The sequence below is a fragment of the Cherax quadricarinatus genome, chromosome 50 (assembly GCF_038502225.1).
Source record: "Cherax quadricarinatus isolate ZL_2023a chromosome 50, ASM3850222v1, whole genome shotgun sequence".
In the NCBI taxonomy this organism is placed as follows: domain Eukaryota; kingdom Metazoa; phylum Arthropoda; class Malacostraca; order Decapoda; family Parastacidae; genus Cherax; species Cherax quadricarinatus.
Genome location: NC_091341.1, coordinates 24435425 through 24457812, shown reverse-complemented (window position 1 = coordinate 24457812; position 22388 = coordinate 24435425). Strand labels below are relative to the sequence as shown.

General features: G+C 41.9%; 1 protein-coding gene across 2 annotated transcripts in view; it reads right to left on the bottom strand.

Moving 5' to 3' along the window:
* LOC128695393 (solute carrier family 23 member 1) overlaps positions 1 to 22388 on the bottom strand; it is a gene marked incomplete at its 5' end in the record, with an annotated part of 47239 nt that overhangs the window by 4948 nt on the left and 19903 nt on the right. Inside the window, 8 exon segments of one of the 2 annotated variants that reach the window (XM_070095539.1) lie at positions 6523 to 6649; positions 7373 to 7502; positions 7692 to 7931; positions 10637 to 10776; positions 11185 to 11298; positions 19942 to 20083; positions 21561 to 21681; positions 22085 to 22211. In XM_070095539.1, the coding sequence (XP_069951640.1) occupies positions 6523 to 6649; positions 7373 to 7502; positions 7692 to 7931; positions 10637 to 10776; positions 11185 to 11298; positions 19942 to 20083; positions 21561 to 21681; positions 22085 to 22211 (1141 nt within the window). 2 annotated transcript variants of the gene reach the window in all.

Below are 22388 nucleotides of genomic sequence, written 5' to 3'. Positions count from 1 at the left end.
TACAATAGAACTGCTGAGAGACTTCTTGATTTTAAGCAGAAGCGTGCGATCGCTCGCCGTGTCATCCGTGAAGCTAAACGCGCTTGTTGGCGAGACTGTTTCCACCATCACCTCTGCTTCTTCTATGAGTGCAGTCTGGGAAAAAAGTGAGGAAATTGAGTGGTAAATACTCTCCTGACCCGGCTCCTGTTCTACGGGTCGCTGGTGTTGATGTAGCAAACCCTCTCGACGTTGCCATTGAACCTGGCACACATCTGGTCCGTATTTCCTGGGGGCTCCATCTATGCCCCTCATTTGTTTCCTCAAAGTCTGCCAGAGAGTTAGTACCCTTGGACTTTTCTTCTCTCAGAGAAGAACAGTATAATGTGCCTTTTACACTTCAAGAACTAGAGGCAACGCTCTCAGCTTGCCGATCATCGGCAGCTGGGCCTGACGACATTCATATTCGTATGTTACAACATTTACATCGGTCAGCCCTTGTAGTCCTCTTACACCTCTTCAATCGTATTTGGGCACAAGGAGTTCTTCCCCAGCTGTGGAAATCTGCCATTGTTCTCCCTTTCCGCAAACCGGGTACTACAGGACATGATGCCTCCCACTATCGTCCCATCGCTCTTACTAGTGCAGTTTGCAAAGTGATGGAACGTCTCGTAAATCAACGTTTAATGTGGTATTTAGAGACACACAACAGTCTCTCCGCTAGTCAATATGGCTTTCGTAAGGGTCGTTCTACCATAGACCCCTTACTACGCTTTGATACGTATGTTCATAATGCCTTTGCGAATAATCACTCAGTTATTGCCATATTTTTTGACCTTGAGACTTGTGGCTTAGCGCTTCTTTTTGATTATAATAATAATTTGACCTTGAGAAGGCATATGACACAACTTGGAGGTATAATATTTTGCCCCAGGCCCATTCCTTAGGCCTCCGAGGCAATCTACCATCCTTCCTTAAGAACTTTTTAACTGACAGACATTTCCGTGTTCGAGTCAATAATGTTCTTTCCCCGGACATCGTCCAAGGTGAAGGTGTCCCTCAGGGATGTGTTCTAAGCACAACACTTTTTCTCCTTGCTATAAATGATTTGGCCTCTGTTCTTCCACCCAATATTTGGTCATCACTCTATGTTGATGACTTCGCTATTGCTTGTGCAGGCGCTGACTGTCATCTCAGTGCAGTTTCTCTCCAGCATGCAGTCGACCGTGTTTCCACTTGGGCCACGAAGCATGGGTTTAAATTTTCAAGTACCAAAACTCGCCAAATTACTTTCACTAAACGCTCTGTCATCTCCGATCATCCTTTGTATCTCTATGGCTCCCGTATCCCCGAACGTGGTACAGTCAGGTTTCTAGGCCTTCTCTTTGACCGTAGGTTATCCTGGAAACCTCGCATTACCTCTCTGAAGGCAACTTGTCACAGCCGGCTAAACCTTCTTAAAACCCTTGCTCACCTTTCCTGGGGAGCTGATCATTGAACTCTGCTTCACCTACATTCAGCCCTCGTTTTATTGAAACTCGATTATGGTGACCAGATTTATTCAGCGGCCTCTCCTGCTACTCTCTCTAGCCTTAACTCTATCCATCACCAAGGATTACGTTTGTGCCTTGGTGCTTTTCACTCTTCCCCTGTTGAGAGCCTCTATGCAGAAGCGAATGTTCCATCCTTGTCTGATCGCCGTGATGCCCATTGCCTTCGCTACTATGTACGCTCTCACGATCTACACAATCCTTCCATTTATAGAATGGTCACCGATATTAGTAGACATTCTTTATTCGTTCGCCGCCCCTGTTTGCTCCGTCCCTTTTCTCTTCGCCTACATTCACTCTTTTCTTCCCTTCAGTTACCACCTTTATATGTTCATGTAACATATCACTTTTCCCTACCCCCCTGGGAAGTTCCAGCTGTTCGGGTCTGTTCTTTCTCACTCCCTTGCTCGAAAGCTCAACTGCCTATGGTGGCTTCCCGCTCTCTTTTTCTTGATCACTTCCACTCCCATTCTCATCCCACCGCTGTGTACACAGATGGCTCTAAGTCTTCAGACGGCGTCGGATTCGCAGCAGTGTTTCCGGACAGCGTCGTGCGGGGACATTTACTATCTTCAGCTAGCATTTTTACTGCTGAACTGTATGCCATTCTTGCAGCACTTATTCGTATCGCATCTATGCCTGTGTCATCATTTGTAGTAGTCTCAGACTCCCTTAGTGCTCTACAGGCTATACGAAAATTTGATACATCTCATCCCCTAGTTCTCCGTATCCAACTTTGGCTACGCCGTATCTCTACCAAACATAAAGATATTGTTTTTTGTTGGGTCCCTGGTCATGTCGACGTACAGGGCAATGAACAGGCAGACACTGCTGCGCGGTCAGCAGTACATGACCTACCAATTTCCTATTGAGGTGTTCCATTTCTGGACTATTTTGCTGCAATAGCTACCCACCTTCGCACCCGTTGGCAACAACGTTGGTCAACTCTGCTCGGTAACAAACTTCATTCTATTAAACCGAGCATAGGTTACTGGCCGTCTTCTTGTCATCAGTGCCGAGGTTGGGAGACCACTCTCTCCCGCCTTCGCATTGGTCACACTCGTCTTACTCATAGGTATCTCATGGAGAGGCACCCTGTTCCTCTCTGTGAGCAGTGTCAAGTTCCAGTATCGATTAGCCACATTCTGTTAGACTGCCCTCTCTATCAACGAGCACGCAGAATTTACCTCCAACGTCGTCTTCGTTCTACTACTCTCTCTTTACCTTCCCTTCTTGCTGATGGACCCTCCTTTAATCCTGACTCTCTCATTGACTTCTTGACAACGACTGATTTACTCCACAAACTCTGATGATACTTTTCACACTCCCCTCAGCCCTTTCTAGTTCAGTCTCTTGCTGCCATTTACCCTTTCACCATCCACTGCCCCGCTGTTATCCGTAACCTATTACTCATCCATCTCCCTTTTGCCACCTGATGCCCTCGCTTCCTTCCTGCCCTGCAGCGCTGTATAGTCCTTGTGGCTTAGCGCTTCTTTTTGATTATAATAATAATAATAATACGTTTGTGCCTTGGTGCTTTTCGCTCTTCCCCTGTTGAGAGCCTCTATGCAGAAGCGAATGTTCCATCCTTGTCTGATCGCCGTGATGCCCATTGCCTTCGCTACTATGTACGCTCTCACGATCTCCACAATCCTTCCATTTATAGAATGGTCACCGATATTAGTAGACATTCTTTATTCGTTCGCCGCCCCTGTTTGCTCCGTCCCTTTTCTCTTCGCCTACATTCACTCTTGTCTTCCCTTCAGTTACCACCTTTATATGTTCATGTAGCATCTCACTTTTCCCTACCTCCCTGGGAAGTTCCAGCTGTTTGGGTCTGTTCTTTCTCACTCCCTTGCTCGAAAGCTCAACTGCCTACGGTGGCTTCCCGCTCTTTTTCTTGATCGCTTCCACTCCCATTCTCATGCCACCGCTGTGTACACAGATGGCTCTAAGTCTTCAGACGGTGTCGGATTCACAGCACTGTTTCCGGACAGCGTCATGTGGGGGCATTTACTATCTTCGGCTAGCATTTTTACTGCTGAACTGTATGCCATTCTTGCAGCACTTATTCGTATCGCATCTATGCCTGTGTCATCATTTGTGGTAGTCTCAGACTCCCTTAGTGCTCTACAGGCTATACGAAAATTTGATACTTTCACCCCCTAGTTCTCCATATCCAACTTTGGCTACGCCGTATCTCTACCAAGCATAAAGATATTATTTTTTGTTGGGTCCCTGGTCATGTCGACGTACAGGGCAATGAACAGGCAGACACTGCTGCGTGGTCAGCAGTACATGACCTACCACTTTCCTATAGAGGTGTTCCATTTCTGGACTATTTTGCTGCAATAGCTACCCACCTTCATGCCCGTTGGCAACAACGTTGGTCAACTCTGCTTGGTAACAAACTTCATTCTATTAAACCGAGCATAGGTTACTGGCCGTCTTCTTGTCATCAGTGCCGTGGTTGGGAGACCACTCTCTCCCGTCTTCGCATTGGCCACACTCGTCTTACTCACGGGTATCTCATGGAGAGGCACCCTGTACCTCTCTGTGAGCAGTGTCAAGTTCCAGTATCGATTAGCCACATTCTGTAAGACTGCCCTCTCTATCAACGAGCACGCAGAATTTACCTCCAACGCCGTCTTCGTTCTACTACTCTCTCTTTACCTTCCCTTCTTGCTGATGGACCCTCCTGACTCTCTCATTGACTTCTTGACAACGACTGATTTACTCCACAAACTCTGATGATGATACCTTACGCACTCCTCTCAGCCCTTTCTAGCTCACTCTCTTGCTGCCCTTTACCCTTTCACCATCCACTTCTCTGCTGTTATCCGTAACCTATTACTCATCCATCTCCCTTTTGCCACCTGATGCCCTCGCTTCCTTCCTGCCCTGCAGCGCTGTATAGTCCTTGTGGCTTAGCGCTTCTTTTTGATTATAATAATAATAATTTCCTTGCATCAAATGTGATTGCCTCCCATTCCCACAGGCACTATATGACCTTACCAGTTCAACACTCTTGGCCTACCCCTATGAGTATCAGATTGGAGTGAATGAATGAATTCAGATGAGAGGAAAAAGAGACAGGTGGTAAATTGAGGCAACTGTGGAGAGTTCATTTCTAGAAAAAGTAGAAAAAAAAATAAAGGAAATGTGAAAGAACATAGTGGTATCAGCACTGGTGTGGTCATGAGCCTGAGAAGACTACAGGCAGTGGAGATGTTATATTTGAGAGCAGTGTGAATATTATGTATTATTACAATCAAAACTAAGTTATAAATCCACAAGGGTCATGAATATTATGCAGAGAATTCAGACCATGGAGATTAGGAGACAGTGTGGACTTACAAAAAGTATAATTCAGAGGGGTGGTTGAGATGGTTTAGGCATTTAGAGAGGATGAAGCAGGATAGGATGACAAAGTACGTAAATCTGGGGTAGGAAGAGTCTTCCCAGGAAGGGTTAGATGGGGCAAAGAAAATTTTTTTTTTTTTTTTTTTTTTTACTAAGGGCTGGCTTGTGTTTGGGGGAGGGGCAAATGGTATGTAACTTGATGTGCTGCTGAGGCACAACAAAGTAACATGAAGGGATTCAGGTAAACCAGTTAGACTGACTCTTAGTTCTAGAGTCGAGAACTAAGAGTTATCTGAAGTGTTATGTCAGCACACTTATGGTAAGACAGGGACTGCATAGATTTTTATTGAGGGGGAGGGAGAGGAGGGATCACCCTACCTCAGTCGGGAAGTGACCAATGATAAAAAAAAGTGTCAAGTCTTGATAAAATTACTAGGATAAGCAAATGACATTAAGTTTTTTGATAAAGCTCAAGAATGAACATTAATAATCATTTGCAATTCACTTTTCAATGGAATTCTGGATACTGGAGCCAATGTTCAATAACTTTGCTGTAAAATTTTGGCTTGCTATACAGATTTTGCCCCTCAAGGAAGGTTCCTTGATGTTGGTGAGGGGCTCTTGATTTAGGGAATTGGATCTGTGCTCCAGTTCCCCGAATTAAGCCTGAATGCCTTCCACATCCCCCCCCCCAGGCGCTGTATAATCCTCCGGGTTTAGCGCTTCCCCCTTGATTATAATAATAATAATAATATACAGATTTTGCAATAATTCTTTTCAACTAATTTAAGGGCAAATTTTTACAATCCTTTTAGACCTTGAGAATTTATTTGTGGAGTGTATTTGTTTTGAAGAGTTGTACTCGTACAGTCTTTACTGGAACCATTAATTCACATAAGGCTAGCTACTTCACTAAGCCTCTTTCAAGTCATTCCACTCGGACTAAATTTTTTCTGACATATAAGTAGTGATTTCAATAATAAAATTTCAAAGAAACTTATTTACACTTCAGGAACTTAAAAGTAAGCTCTGGAGATTCTTTTCAGAGCTCTCATAATGAAGTAAAATCTCTTTAAGATTCCTAATGAATATAAATTTGTGAATCTGATAATCACCTGGTTATCATGCCCTATTTCTGTAGTATTCCAAGACTGAATTAGTCATGACAATAGAAAGTTATTAATTATAACATAAATTTAGTAATGCTACTTATGGCTGATGACATTAAAAGAATTATGGATAGGGATTACACAAAACCTTGGATAATTGTTATTGCTTTGTGATTATGACCTACATACAATACTACAAGAGTAAATTAGTCAACAGTAGCAAGTTAATGGTAATATCAGAAAGGGATAATGTTTAATGCTCTGAATAACTTAAAAGTTCTAGTACTTTGTAAATAAAATAAAAACAAACTTCTTAAGGCCCCGTAATAGTTTAGCACATTTTTTAATGTAGTAATACACATTCTTTATCTATAGCCAATTTACTACAATCTGAGTACCTTCCCTGGTACAGTACTAAATTACTTCCTTTTTCTTTATTCCTGACATCAATGTCTGCACCTTGCATTCCTCTCCACGTATCTTCTTTTATCAGAGTGCACATCAGCATAACATGCACTTACCTTGCGAGATATTTCATGCCATAGGGTAGGTCATAGCAGTGGGCAGCAGGGTTACTAGAAGACTGGAGTGGCCGCTGGGCATCAAGATGGTAGTTCCACTGTAGCAGTCCTCGCTCTTTGTCTGTACCTGGTGGAATTATATTTGTAGAGAAAAGTCTCCGGATGTGGGTCTTAGTCAAATGATCATCCACTCAGTGATTACCCTTGGTATACTAGTTTTGTGTATCAGTGATGTCATCTGCTGGCATATGGGGGTTAAAGTTCCAATTAAAAAAAAAAAAAGCCCAGGAGATTCCCTGATGCTAGTGAGGGACTCTTGATCCAAAGAATTGAACCTGATCTCTTTCTTGGCTGGCTGTATAGTCCTTGTGGCTTAGTGCTTCTTTTTGATTATAATAATCTTTCTTGGCTGGAACCAGATTGCCTCCAATTTTCCCAGGTGCTCCCATGAACTTAATAAATATGTACATAATTAAAAAAAAATAATCATTCCTGCTCGTCAGCAATTAACCATACAGAGTAAACCACCATTTGAATTGCATCCATACCTCTTCCCCATTTTCCTTTGGCTGCCATGTTACAATAATTTATCTGGGATAAACTAATTTACCAGGGAGACACTAATGAGCCTTAGAAACAATCCATTACTAACAGATAAACCTCTCAAAGGTGTCTATGGTAGTGAGTGGCTCTTGATCCAAAAATCTGATTCATCCTTCCCTTAGACTGAACCTGATTACCTCCCTTTCCTCAGATGTGTGACCCCTACAGATTTAGCACTACTCCAGGGAATGCAATAATACAGATATACCTTAGCTACACATATATACCTTAAGGCTCAATAATTTACCTGGCATACTATTGTCAAGAATGAAGCCCAAGATGCCACCAACAAACATGGAAGTCTGCAGCAGAGAGGTAAGAGACTGATCCATTAATAGCCAACCTGTTTTGATAGCCTGGGGGTTCTTCATCATCCACTGAAATAAACTGATTCTTTTGCAAAACATTCATAAGCATTTCTTGTTTGAATTATATACAATATTCTCAAATAACAGCATCAATAAAAATTAACATTAAATAATAATACAGTACATTTGTCAAGAATGTATGGAAAGCAGTTGGGCAAGGGTTTATTTTTTGTGTACAATAAATTATGATAATCATACTTCTGGGAGTGCAAGTCCTATGAAGATGGATAACCCAAGAACCATGAGGTTCCTGTTGGAATTTAGATCGATGATCTTGAGAGTAGAGAGTCCCACGCCAGTGATGAGGGAGAACATAAATATGAGTGCGCTTCCCAACACAGGCTCAGGAATGGTGGCAAATATAGCACCCACTTTACTGAAGGTCCCTGCCACCAACATCAATACTCCGCTCACCTGAACAACTCGACGACTTGCAACCTGTGAGTTACCATTATTATTTTAGGCTTGATAATAAAAACCAACAAAAATACCTCAAAATAAACATGCACAATAATATGAAAGATAAGAATGGATGAGGGGAAAAAGTGGGTGGTGTGTTGAGGCTTCTGTGGAAAGTCTATTTTATTTTTTTTTATTAACACACCAATTTCCCACCAAGGCAGGGTGACCCAAAAAAGAAGAAACACTTTAATCATCATTTACTCCATCACTATCTTGCCAGATGCACACCTTCACAACAGTCAAAAAATTGCAACATCAACACCCCTTCTTTAGAGCACAGGCACTGTACTCACCTCCAGGACTAAGTCTGGCTTGCCAGTTTCCCTGAATCCCTTCATAAATGTTAACCTGCTCACACTCCAACAGCATGTCAAGGCATAAAAACCATTTGTCTCCACTCGCTCCTATCTAACATGCTCACGCATGCCTGCTGGAAGTCCAAGCCCTTTGCACACAAAACTTCCTTTACTCCTTCCCTCCAGCCATTCCTAGGCCAACCCCTACCCCTCTTTCCACTACAGATTTATATGCTCTTCAAGTCATTCTATTTTGTTCCATCCTCTCTAATGTGAGAACTTCAACAACCCCTCTTCAGCCCTCTGAATAATAATTTTAGTAACCCCGCACCTCAGATTTTCTGCATTATATTCACACTGCACAGTGCCCTCAAACATGACATCTCCACTGTCTTCAGCCATCTCCTTTTTGCAACATTCACCACCCATGCTTCACACCCATATAAGAGTGCTAGTATAACTATACTCTCATACATTCCCCTCTTTGCTTCCATGGATGACGTTTTTTGTCTCCAAAGGCTCCTCAATGCACTTCTCACATTTTTCCCCTCATCAATTCTATGATTCCCTCATTTTTTCATAGACCCATCTGTTGACAAGTCCACTCCCAAATATCTGAATACATTCGCTTCCTCCATACTCTTTCCTTCCAATCTGATATCCAATCTTTCGTTACCAATTTTTTTTGTGTGTGTTATCCTCATCACCTTACTCTTTCCTATGTTCACTTTTAATTTCCTTCTCTTACATACCTTTCCAAACTCGGTCACCAACCTCTGCAGCTTCTCTTCAGAATCTCCCAAAAGCAGTGTCATTAGCAAAAAGCAACTGTGACAACTCCCACTTTGTTTTAGATTCTTCGTCTTATAATTCCACACCTCTTGACAACACCGAGAACTCACTTCTCTTACAATCCCATCTATAAATATACTGAATCTATAAATATATCAAAGTTTATCTATGGCCAGCAAGGAGGCTAGATGCAGTGGAAGTGTCATGTTTTGGAACAATGTATGGTGCTAATATTATGCAAAGAATAGAAGGTGGTGTGGGATTACCAAAGGTATAACTCAAAAAGTTAAAGAAGGGTTGTTGAGATGGGGTAGATATTTAGAGAGAAAGGAGCAAATAAGAATGACAAGGGGCATAAATCTGAAATGGAAGGAAGGTTAAGGGTAGTCCCAGGAAGGGTTAGAGGGAGGGAAGTAAAGTTAGTTTATGTGCTAGGAGCTTTGAGCATCCAGCAGGCTTTTATCCAATATTGTCCCTGTTTCTGTTTCTTTATTCCTTCAACTAATGTCTTGCCATAACCAAGTGCCCATCTGGGAGAGAGAACCTCGTCTATTACCCAACAACTTTAATATGCCTGCTATCTACCCCGATGGGATCACATACCTCTGAATAATGGCAGACTATGTTGTGGAATTATGCATGTGCATAGTGTTGATTAATTAACAACATAGTGCTGCTGGACAGAGAAGAACACAATCTCAACAAAGGTTTAGCCCATCAGTACCACTTTGTTCCAATATGATCAGAGACCCTCTGTCCCTGGGGTAAAAGGGCCACAAGTTTCATCAGAGAATTAGGTCCCTAGCTCATCAAAACTACTAAAGATTCCAAAGCTGCCACTTTCCTATTCCAGCACCAGTGTGGCAAAACAGTAAGAAAATCTGCTTCATCTTTGGTTCATGTTCAGCCTCTGAGGGCCTTGAAAATCCCCACAATTTAATTAACTTGCCACCATACAGTATTTATATGCATATCTGTAAAATCTATAGGTAGTAGGCTGGTAGACAGCAACCACCCAGGGAGGTACTACCGTCCTGCCAAGTGAGTGTAAAACGAAAGCCTGTAATTGTTTTACATGATGGTAGGATTGCTGGTGTCCATTTTTCTGTCTCACGAACATGTAAGGTTTCAGGTACTTCTTGCTACTTCTACTTACACTTAGGTCACACTACACATACATGTACAAGCATATATATACACACCCCTCTGGGTTTTCTTCTATTTTCTTACTAGTTCTTGTTCTTGTTTATTTCCTCTTATCTCCATGGGGAAGTGGAACAGAATTCTTCCTCCGTAAGCTATGTGTGTTGTAAGAGGCGACTAAAATGCCAGGAGCAAGGGGCTAGTAACCCCTTCTCCTGTATAAATTACTAAATTTTAAAAGAGAAACTTTAGTTTTTCTTTTTTGGGCCACCCTGCCTTGGTGGGATATGGTCGGTTTCTTGAGAAAAAAAAAACTGTAAAATCCTCAGAAAACCTATACATGTTGGAGAGAGTGTTGCAATGTCTAGGTCATGGACCTCAGTGACATCAATCAGTTTTGTTGTGTAATGGAAGTATTGCAGGAGGTTGTGTAAATTCTGGGCCACATACCTTAGTGACACCGATGAGCATGATGTTGGAGGTGTAGGAGGCAGTGCCACTACTGGTGCCAAAGAGACCTGCCAGGATGCAACCCAAGCCCTCAAAGGCAACCCCACGGTTCACTGCATGCACTGGTGGTGAGGCTGTCTCTGTGGCACAGAGTAATCAGCATTAAGTCATGATAGATCACATCATGTGACTTATTTAGACAAAAGAATTACTGTATCACTACCTTTCTTGTCAAGGTCAGTCAAATGACACTACTGGCCATTATAAGTGTATAAGGTTTCAGTCATTGCTTCCTCACAAGAATACTGATACATAATTCTTGCCCAAATTTCCATTCTAATATAAGCCCTGATATTGTATGCCATAACTTTCTCAATTATCAACAATCATGGCTACATTCTTAAGAAAATGAGAAAATAACACTACCTCTTAAACTATTCTTCCCTGTCAATACACCACTTCAGGTTTATTTAGTGTTTCAAATTCAGTTATCACACAGTATTTTATTAAATTCTTTTAAGGTACTTGACTGGAGGGTGAAGACTCACTGCAAAGTTTGGCACATGCATAGTAGTCCCCAATACTCTCGATGATGGAGGCAATGACACTCGCTGTTACTCCAATTACTGCTGACGCACTCACCGTTGGTGCCCCCCACTGACCTGCAACATACAATATTGCTATGGTTAAGCCTACCAAAGAAACCTGCAGCATGATATATTAAGTGCCACCACCTCTATATCAGCACTACCAGTCAAGAGGAAGATGGTGCCTTTATGTTGATGAAGGGCTCTTCATCTCTTCTTTGGATCAAGCCTGACTGCCTCCCATTTTTTTGGGCACTATATAACAAAAGTTTAATGCCCCCCATGAACATAATAATAATAATAAGAAACAAATGCCAATGTACCAAGGAATTCTTTTGTCAACTGGAATTAATAAGCATAAAAAAGTATTAGAAAGAAAATCTTGTGAAGTTTCAGTTTTATACACAGCAGCAGGTACTGTAAATCAAATCAGTATAAAAGAATCGGAAAGAGGTTGCCTTGATTATGGTAAAGGGCTCATGTTCTGAGGAACTACAGCAACCCTTCCCTTAAATCAACTCATTGACTACCTCCCATTTCCTAGATGCTGTATGAACCTATGGATTTAGAGCTTCCCCATGAAGAAAATAAAAATGACAACAGCAAGAAGTTTAAGAGACTGATGTTTCAATTTGCTACCAAAATGGCCATTCAGAAACATGAATGACAAAGAAAAAATTAGAATACAATAACTTTAACAATTCAGACTAACTCACAAATGTTTGGGAATGTGACACATGCATGATCAGAGCATTTATTGAAGATGTTCATCACTGGTGTCTTTTGCAATCCTAATAGAGAAATGACTAAAAGTACAGTACAGTGGAGAAAGGATGGATGCAACCCAGAAAATCAGAGTAGAGAGGTCATTTGTCAGACGAGTGGGTGGTGCTATGTACTGCAAGAGTGGAAAGGGCTGAATCTGAGGACCTACCTAGCATGGGTCAGTGGGCCTACTACAGTACTCCATTCTTATGCTCTATATTCTTGCCACATGATGGCAATGTCTTGGTTGGTTACCTGGAGAGAGTTCCGGGGGTCAACACCCTTGTGGCCTGGTCTGTGACCATGCCTCATGGTGGATCAGGGCCTGATCAACCAGGCTGTTACTGCTGGCCGCACGTAATCCAGCATACAAACCACAGCCCGGCTGGTCAGGCACTGACTTTAGGTGCCTGTCCAGTGCCTGCTTGGACACCCAGGGGTCTATTGGTAATCCCCCTGATGTATGCTGGAAGGCAGTTGAACAGTCTTGGGCCCCTGACACTAATTGTATTGTCTCTTATCGTGCTAGTGGCACCCCTGCTTTTCATTGGGGGGATGTTGCACTGTCTGCCCAACCTATTGCTTTCATAGGGAGTGATTGTCGTGTGCGAGTTTGCTACTAGTCCCACTTTGATTTTCCAGGTGTATATAATCATGTATCTCTCCCTCCTGCATTCTAGGGAGTACAGGTTTAGGAACTTCAAGCGTTCCCAGTAATTGAGGTGGTTTATCGCAGTTATGCAGGTCATGTTGGTAAGAGTTCTGAAGCTGCTCAAGTTCCCTCAATTTCATGCGGCAGTGTTTGAAAACGCAATAATTTAGGCTTCCGGGCACAGATGATCTAAGTAAATCACTCTTTGATAAGCAGTTCTGCTCCCCCTCACTACCTCATCGCATGACTACATGATACAATACCAGACATGCATTGTTAATATCATGGCTGTAGGCTTATCTGTATTCCCAAATACGTACACTGGTCCAGGGTCTTATCTGCTTTCCAAATGTACACATTCTTGCACCCCTTGTAAAGAATCCTATACATACCAGCACTGGTTTCTGCAAAGCTGGCTGGTTTCAAGTCAACCAGGTCCCTGATGGTGTTCATGGAACTAGTTGCTACCCTCATACGAGTGCTGGAGATATGTTGCTGGCTACACTGCTGACAGAAAGGACTATGTACCTGGTGAAAATTCTCTCGTGTGAATATTGATATAACCTGCACATAGAAGAGAGGAGCTTATGATGATCATTCAGTCCAATTTGGACCCAGTTAGACCAAAACATCGTCATAAACTCTTCTCTCTTATGTGCAGGTTATTTGTATATTGTTCCAGTCATGGTACTGTGCCTTTTCGTTCTCATGTGAATTGGTGCTGCAGTCTCTGATTATGTGGAAGGTGCCCCTTTTACACTCAAAGATGAAGTATACTAACAGGAAGAGTTTCTTTTTGTAAAAACACATTCAATGTACAGATGCCCCCAACTTTCGAACAAGTTACGTTCCAGAAGGATGTTCGTACCTTGAATTGTTCGTAAGTCGTTATTTTGACATTTTTCTATTGTTACAGTTATAACTATTGTTTTGAATTTTATTACCATTATTATTATTGTTCTCTCTCTGTGCCGTTGTTCATTGAAAACTTAAAGATAATAATGTACAGTATCAGCAATGTACGGCTCTTAATACTAAAGTATATTTTAATAATAAATACATACTGTAATAAAAAAGTCTTACCTTTTTTAATTGGTACAATAAACTTAAGGTGATAGATGAAAGGAAGATCGGAGGTTGTGTGGGGCTACTGGGGGAGAGGGTCATCAACCTCATACACTTCGTCATCAAATGCTTTGTCAGTCAGGGTTTCATAAGCCTGGGTTTCTTCAACATCTGAAGAGACTTTTGAGGTAGAAAGCACTGGTCTGAAGAATCTGTCTAAGGAAGTTTGCACCATTTTTCTCTCTCCTCATCATATGTAAGACAATAGCATGAGATAGAATTGTTAACACCAGTTGAAACCTTTGAGAATCTTTCGATGTTTGGGTCCTGAAGCTCAAACATACGGAGACCTCTCTCTATAAGAGAAAATGCCTCAGCCATCATTTTCATCTCAAACTTTTAGAAGGAACAGTTTCATCTCATTCCTCCTGCTCTTCTTTACGCTGCATCTCTTCCAGCTCCATCAAATCTTCAATCGTCAGCTCCATTGACTTTGGTGCTCCCTGGCATGGGTTACGGCAAAATGTCCTACTATGTAGAAGGCAAGCAACTCAAAATTTGGATTTGCGGAAGAATTGCAAATGGAACTTCAACTAAAGCAGACTGTAAACGGATGGGGTCGTAGGCGCCCTTATCAAACACAAACAATAAATATAAATCAGGAACGTACATGGTAAGCTGTCCAATATACAAGTACAGTTAGAAATAGAAATATAAATAGCTAGAGCTTCATTTAAGGAGGTTATTAATAGAATATTCAAGAGGTTGCAAGTAGAATTACAGTAAATCAACCATTCAAATCATTATGAAGCTCTGTATAGTCTGCAGTCAATCAAACAAACAGGCTTCCACATCGATAAATTGTCTTTTTTGTGGAAATTGGTGTCACGTCCCTTGTGCAGATATCCAAGAACTAGCTACAAGCAGTATTAAAACAGGGAAGTGTTTTTGGGTATGCCCAAATGAGATAAATCTGTGGACTAAAATCACAAGGATATTAAAAGAGGATAACATCAAAGCTGCTTTCATAGAAAACCTGGAAGCTTTCTACAACAGAGGGGAACATAAAAAGTCTGGGCTGAATGGTACTGCCCTTGATACTGGCCATGTAGTCAGAAACTGTAAGGCTGGAGGTAATGTCCTGGTTGTCAGTAAATGTGGGGCTGATAGTGCTGTCCTGGGAGACAGTAATGGTGAAGCTGGAGGTGCTGTCCTGGGAGACAGTAATGGTGAAGCTGGAGGTGCTGTCCTGGGAGACAGTAATGGTGAAGCTGGAGGTGCTGTCCTGGGAGACAGTAATGATGAAGCTGGAGGTGCTGTCCTGGGAGACAGTAATGGTGAAGCTGGAGATTTTGTCCAGGTAGTCGGGAATTATACGCAGGAAGGAATACATGTAAATGACCTCATAGGGGACAGGAGCCGTAGTGGGGAAACAAGTGTAGTCAAAGATAAGATAAAAACCAATATTGCAAACTAGAAATACCACAGGAAATAGCAAACAAGAGGACTCCATTAGCAATAGTGAGGATATATTACCAAAAACAACTGGTGGGAGCTACATTGTTGGTGCTAGGGAGGATAGGAATAAGACAGGTAAACATGCAACAGGGAATACAGTCACAGAAACCCAAGGCAAACGGAAACCAAGCCTGTGCACATACTATGCACTTGGTATCTGCAGACATGGGAAATCTGGAAAAACAGACGGGACGTGCAACTATGACCACCCTAGAAAATGCCGTGCCCCTATGACAACATCAAAATACAAACTCCCTTCCTGTAAGCTTTTTCACCCTGAAATGTGTACCTCTTCAGTACAGGAAAGACTGTGCTATAACTTAAATTGCCAGGCACACCATCTAAAGGGGACAAAAAGATACAAAACATTCAGGCCATGGGAAAACCTGGGTAGCCACAGCCACTCAAGAGGGAGAGGTTTTTTAGTGCCAGGAAGGAAAAAAAAAACTGGCAGGAAATGGCAGAAATTGTACACCAAATCCAGTCATTCCTGGAGTGGAACCACAGTCGATGGCCTCCACTCCAAACCAACAGATACAGATACTAATGCCGGAAAAAAATCCCCCCCCAGTACCAACAATACCACCAGTCTAATGACATTCTTCTTTGCAAATATACAGGGTCTAAAGCCAGCAACAAACAACAAAATACCTTTCATCCGTGGACTGCTTGCAGAGGCAAAGGCAATGTTCGCGGCTTTCACTGAGACCCACATAAAGGATCACTTGGACAACGAAATATGGATCCCAGGTTACAACCTATACAGATGTGACAGAGTGAACAGGCAAATAAATAACAAAAAAGGCACAATACCGTGGCTGGAGGGGTTGGCCTGTACATTGCAGAGTCACTTGTTTGCACAGAACTGCTTAATGCCTCAAATGATGTAGTGGAAGTTTTAGCAGTAAAGATCGAGAACCAAAACCTAGTCACTGTGGTAGTCTACAAGCCTCCGGATGCAACATCCCAGCAATTCCAGGAACAGCTGTTAAAAATTTACCATTGTCTGGAAAATCTTCCAGCTCCTGCACCCAACATCTTGCTCCTGGGGGATTTCAACTTAAGGCACCTAAAATGGAGGAATATAGCAAATAATATTGTTGCAGTAATAACACCAGGAGGCAGCTCTGATGAAAACTCACACTCACACGAGCTTTTAAATCTCTGCACAAAATTCAATTTAAACCAGCAAATAATAGAGCCTACTAGACTGGAGAATACACTAGACCTCATCTTCACTAACAATGATGATCTGATAAGAAATGTCACCATATCAAAAACAATATACTCAGATCACAACATAATTGAGGTTCAGACATGTATGCGCGGAGCCCCAGACCGACATAATGAGATTAGTCACGAGGGTGCATTCACCAAATTCAACTTCAACAACAAAAACATAAAGTGGGACCAAGTAAACCAAGTCCTAACTGATATAAGCTGGGAAGATATACTAAGCAACACAGACCCCAACTTATGCCTAGAACAGATTAACTTGGTGGCACTCGATGTATGCACAAGGCTTATTCCTCTAAGAAAAAGGAGGAGTAGATGTAAAATAGAAAGAGACAGGCGCTCCCTTTACAGGCGATGGAAAAGAATAACAGAGCGGCTAAAAGAGGTCAATATATCTGAAATGCGTAGGGAGACACTGGTCAGAGAAATAGCAAGCATCGAACTTAAGCTAAAGGAATCTTATAAGAGTCAGGAATCACAGGAAGAACTAAAAGCCATAAATGAAATCGAAAGAAACCCAAAGTATTTCTTCTCCTATGCCAAATCAAAGTCGAGAACAACGTCCAGTATTGGGCCCCTACTTAAACAAGATGGGTCCTACACAGATGACAGCAAGGAAATGAGTGAGCTACTCAAGTCCCAATATGACTCAGTTTTTAGCAAGCCGCTAACCAGACTGAGAGTCGAAGATCAAAATGAATTTTTTATGGGAGAGCCACAGAATTTGGTTAACACAAGCCTATCCAATGTCATCCTGATGCCAAATGACTTCAAACAGGCGATAAATGACATGCCCATGCACTCTGCCCCAGGGCCAGACTCATGGAACTCCGTGTTCATCAAGAACTGCAAGAAGCCCCTATCACGAGCCTTTACCATCCTATGGAGAGGGAGCATGGACACGGGGGTCATCCCACAGTTACTAAAAAAACAGACATAGCCCCACTCCACAAAGGGGGCAGTAAAGCAACAGCAAAGAACTACAGACCGATAGCACTAACATCCCATATCATAAAAATCTTTGAAAGGGTCCTAAGAAGCAAGATCACCACCCATCTAGAAACCCATCAGTTACACAACCCAGGGCATCATGGGTTTAGAACAGGTCGCTCCTGTCTGTCTCAACTATTGGATCACTATGACGAGGTCCTAGATGCACTAGAAGACAAAAAGCATGCAGATGTAATATATACAGACTTTGCAAAAGCCTTCGACAAGTGTGATGATGGCGTAACAGCGCACAAAATGCGTGCTAAAGGAATAACAGTAAAAGTCGGTTGATGGATCTATAATTTCCTCACTAACAGAACACAGAGAGTAGTAGTCAACAGTGTAAAGTCCGAGGCAGCTACGGTGAAAAGCTCTGTTCCACAAGGCACAGTACTCGCTCCCATCTTGTTCCTCATCCTCATATCTGACATAGACAAGGATGTCAGCCACAGCACCGTGTCTTCCTTTGCAGATGACACCCGAATCTGCATGACAGTGTCTTCCATTGCAGACACTGCAAGGCTCCAGGCGGACATCAACCAAATCTTTCAGTGGGCTGCAGAAAACAATATGAAGTTCAACGATGAGAAATTTCAATTACTCAGATATGGTAAACACGAGGAAATTAAATCTTCATCAGAGTACAAAACAAATTCTGGCCACAAAATAGAGCGAAACACCAACGTCAAAGACCTGGGAGTGATCATGTCGGAGGATCTCACCTTCAAGGACCATAACATTGTATCAATCGCATCTGCTAGAAAAATGACAGGATGGATAATGAGAACCTTCAAAACTAGGGAGGCCAAGCCCATGATGACACTCTTCAGGTCACTTGTTCTATCTAGGCTGGAATATTGCTGCACACTAACAGCACCTTTCAAGGCAGGTGAAATTGCTGACCTAGAAAATGTACAGAGAACCTTCACGGCGCGCATAACGGAGATAAAACACCTCAATTACTGGGAGCGCTTGAGGTTCCTAAACCTGTATTCCCTGGAACGCAGGCGGGAGAGATACATGATTATATACACCTGGAAAATCCTAGAGGGACTAGTACCGAACTTGCACATGAAAATCACTCACTACGAAAGCAAAAGACTTGGCAGACGATGCAACATCCCCCCAATGAAAAGCAGGGGTGTCACTAGCACGTTAAGAGACCATTCAATAAGTGTCAGGGGCCCGAGACTGTTCAACTGCCTCCCAGCATACATAAGGGGGATTACCAACAGACCCCTGGCAGTCTTCAAGCTGGCACTGGACAAGCACCTAAAGTCGGTTCCTGACCAGCCGGGCTGTGGCTCGTACGTTGGTTTGCGTGCAGCCAGCAGTAACAGCCTGGTTGATCAGGCTCTGATCCACCAGGGTCCTGGTCACAGACCGGGCCGCGGGGGCGTTGACCCCCGAAACTCTCTCCAGGTAAACTCCAGGTAAACACAGCAGTTTGTTTGTATGTCCGAACCCAAATGTTCATAAGTAGAGTAGCGTCTGTACTCGCATTTCCCCTCAAGAGAGTGGGGTGGAAATCCCAATGATGACTCCCTGCTAAGTGGATATGAATAAGGTCGTCATTATTGGTGGTCTTCCCGTGAACTTAAAATGTCTGTTGCCACCAATTTGGCAAAATGTTTCATTCAATAAACTTCTTTCTTAATTGTTCATGTGTGATTTATTCCCACAGTCTGTAGGTATTAACATACCAGCACTTGTACAACCCAGAAATGAGAAGTGGAAATTATATGACATTCAGTCATGCAAACTCCACCTCCACTAACATCTATCCTTGCACACCCTTACTTACAGTGCTATATGAGCGATAAAAGTTTATTACATGTTTTTAATATAATAATACTAATTCTAAGGCTGTCTTTAGGTAAAGTGTGAAGAAAAGGCTAAAATAAATCAAAAGCCAGGCTAAACTAGAGGGAGGTCAGATCAAGTCATACATGTCCTGAATATTAAAGCACATAATTTCCTGAGAAAATCAAACATCTATATAAAAACAAACTGGAGGCTTTCCTTTCTTACTAATAATAATTGTCCAGGATGAACCAGAAAGTCTAGTTAATACAGGCAGGCTCTGTTTATACAGCAGGTTAGGATCCAGGCTACTGCTGGAAAATGAAACGGCCTTTTTTCATTTTCAAATGCATATAAAAGCCTGATAACATGTTTACACCTTCATATATTAAGTGAGCAATAGAAGTAGGCCTAAAAAAATATATATATACAGTACACACATTACTTACCTTAAAATATTTTCATAGCTTATAGCGAGTGGTGAATACATTTATTGTAAGAAATCTGAATATATGAAGAATAGGTATAACTGAAAAAACACTGCAGTAGCAAAACAAAAAGATAAGTGCTGTAAAGCAAGACCTGCCTGTATCTTCACTTTGTGAATGATATGAACCAGTTTCTTCCATAGGTAATTCCAGGTAAAGGATTGAAAAGAGGAAGAACTGAACCTGATAGTGAATACTGACCTGGGTAAGGGATTCTGAACCAACTGGAGTCTCTGATGAGCAGACCTGAGGAATCGGTACGAGCAAGAGATCCCTCAGGGAGGAGGTTGTAGGCGGTGAGGACCCCACAAAGGGCCCAAGAGAAAAACACCACCAGCAGCAGCTAATGGTACATTTACCATGAATGCAAGAATGATAGCAACCTTAGTAACTAACAAAGTTGGGTATTTGTTAATTATTGCATACAGCATTACATTATTATTGCTACAATTTTATATGCAATTAATATATTCTGCTATTATCTTCATATTTTCTTCCCTCTAGAGAGGTTCCTTGGTGTTGGTGAGACACTTCTGATCAAAGGCATTGAACATGTCCTTTCCTTCCTTGGACTGAACCTGACTCCTAATTTCCCATGCACTGTATGACCCCTAGAGATTTAGCTCTCTTTCCCCTCTTCCAAATTATATGACCCCCTACAGGTATAGTGTCTTCCAAATAATTATAATACTGCAGGAAAAATTCATTTTTCTAAACTAATTACTACTACTACCAATACTAACCCATCTTAGATTTTAACCATAAATCTTAATGCAATGCAATCCATACCACTGGCATTAAAGAACCTCCCTCAAAGAAGGTCTTTTGATCCAAGAAATTGCATTTGCCCTTTTCATCCTTTGATTGAACCTGATCCCTATGACTTTACTGCTCTGCCCCATGAATATAATACTGTAATTTGTTTAAGAACATAAGAATGGAGGAACACTGCAGAAGGCCTACTGGCCCATGCGAGGCAGGTCCTTATCAAAACGACCTCTACCTAAAGCTACCCAAGAAATAACTCCCGTACCTAATGACACCAATCAAACCCAGCCCCTCCCACTCATATATTTGTCCAGTCACTTCTTAAAGCTACCCAAAGTCCTAGCCTCTATCACCCCACTGGGAAGACTGTTCCACGCATCTACAACTCTGTTAGAAAACCAGTACTTACCCATGTCCTTTCTAAATCTAAATTTATCCAACTTAAATCCATTATTTCTGGTTCTTACCTGGGAATTGAAGTGTTTGTGAATTATGAAAAAGATTACATGTCATTCAATATAACATACATGTATCATATTTAGACTTGCAATAAGATATAGAGCAGAGTTGAAAATATTCTTCCATATTGACAACACCCTTGGTTTCTTACAAAAAAAAAAAAAATGCTCTAAGTAGTATTGGTAAGCCAAGTAAATTGGTAAGCCAAGGCAAATTTCCTACAAACTGCATGCATTATGAAAGAATACTGGCACAAATCACTTCTGTGTCCAGTATTCTATAGATAAGAATGGCTAGATGTGCTTCTAAGGATAATATGAGGAACAGTTTTCACACTACCTCAGCCCCTGATTTTTATAGATAGAAATGCTCTCTTCACCTGTCACTGGAATACTGAACTTTTTTTGTTAAGCCTCTTTTCTGTTATTGAATGAGTACAGTATACACAGAGATACATGGAAAATATTAAGATAAACCAACTTAACTCCTCATAACTTGTAGTGAGGCAAAGCAAAGTATATTACTTTCTATCATTCTTTCTAGGTTGTCATTGTCCCATCTTACAAGTGCCTCTTCTAAGCCCTTTTACTTACCGGGAAGTACGTGAAGAGCGGGATCCACACAATATGAAATCCCTTTGGACCAGTAAATGCAGGTAAAGGAGTCTTTAGGTTCTTTAAGTACTGTGACACCAGTACCAGCAGCAGCAGTGTTCTACAGAAGTGGGATACATGTTCTATCAGAAATGTTACAATGGACTACTGCACTATCAAGCAATTACTAACAGATGTGAGAGACTACTCACCACTTTATTGAAAAAATGAGCATTAAATAAGGCTTGTGGGCCATACCAGGTAGGTCTTCCTCTCTAAGCAACGTTTCCTTCTCATATATCTGTTCAACTCATCCTTAAAGCTTCCCAACAATTTGCTTGAGTGAGTACACTAGGCAATTTGTTCCACAAATATGAAACACTTTTTTGGCATGCTAGTATGCATCCTATCTTAATCTAATTATTACCTATCACTTGGCCAACTAAAAACTCAATACATACAGTACAACTGCCTCCCACCCTCATGTGTACACATGGTTGAAAGGAGTGAGGAGGGTGACGTACAGTGAAGAGATGCCCCAGTGTGTTGCGGCTTGCTTGGTGCCCAGGGAGAACAGTGCTAGTCCCAACATGGTGATTGTGGGTATAATAGTGAGTGGTGTCACCCAGCGCATCACCAGACCCACCAAACCTGTCAATATATATATATATATAAAATGCAGAGAATTTGTAGTTTGGAAGTTAGGAGGAGGTGCGGGATTACCAAAACTGTTGTCCAGAGGGCTGAGGAAGGGTTGTTGAGGTGGTTCGGACATGTAGAGAGAATGGAGCGAAACAGAATGACTTCAAGAGTGTATCAGTCTGTAGT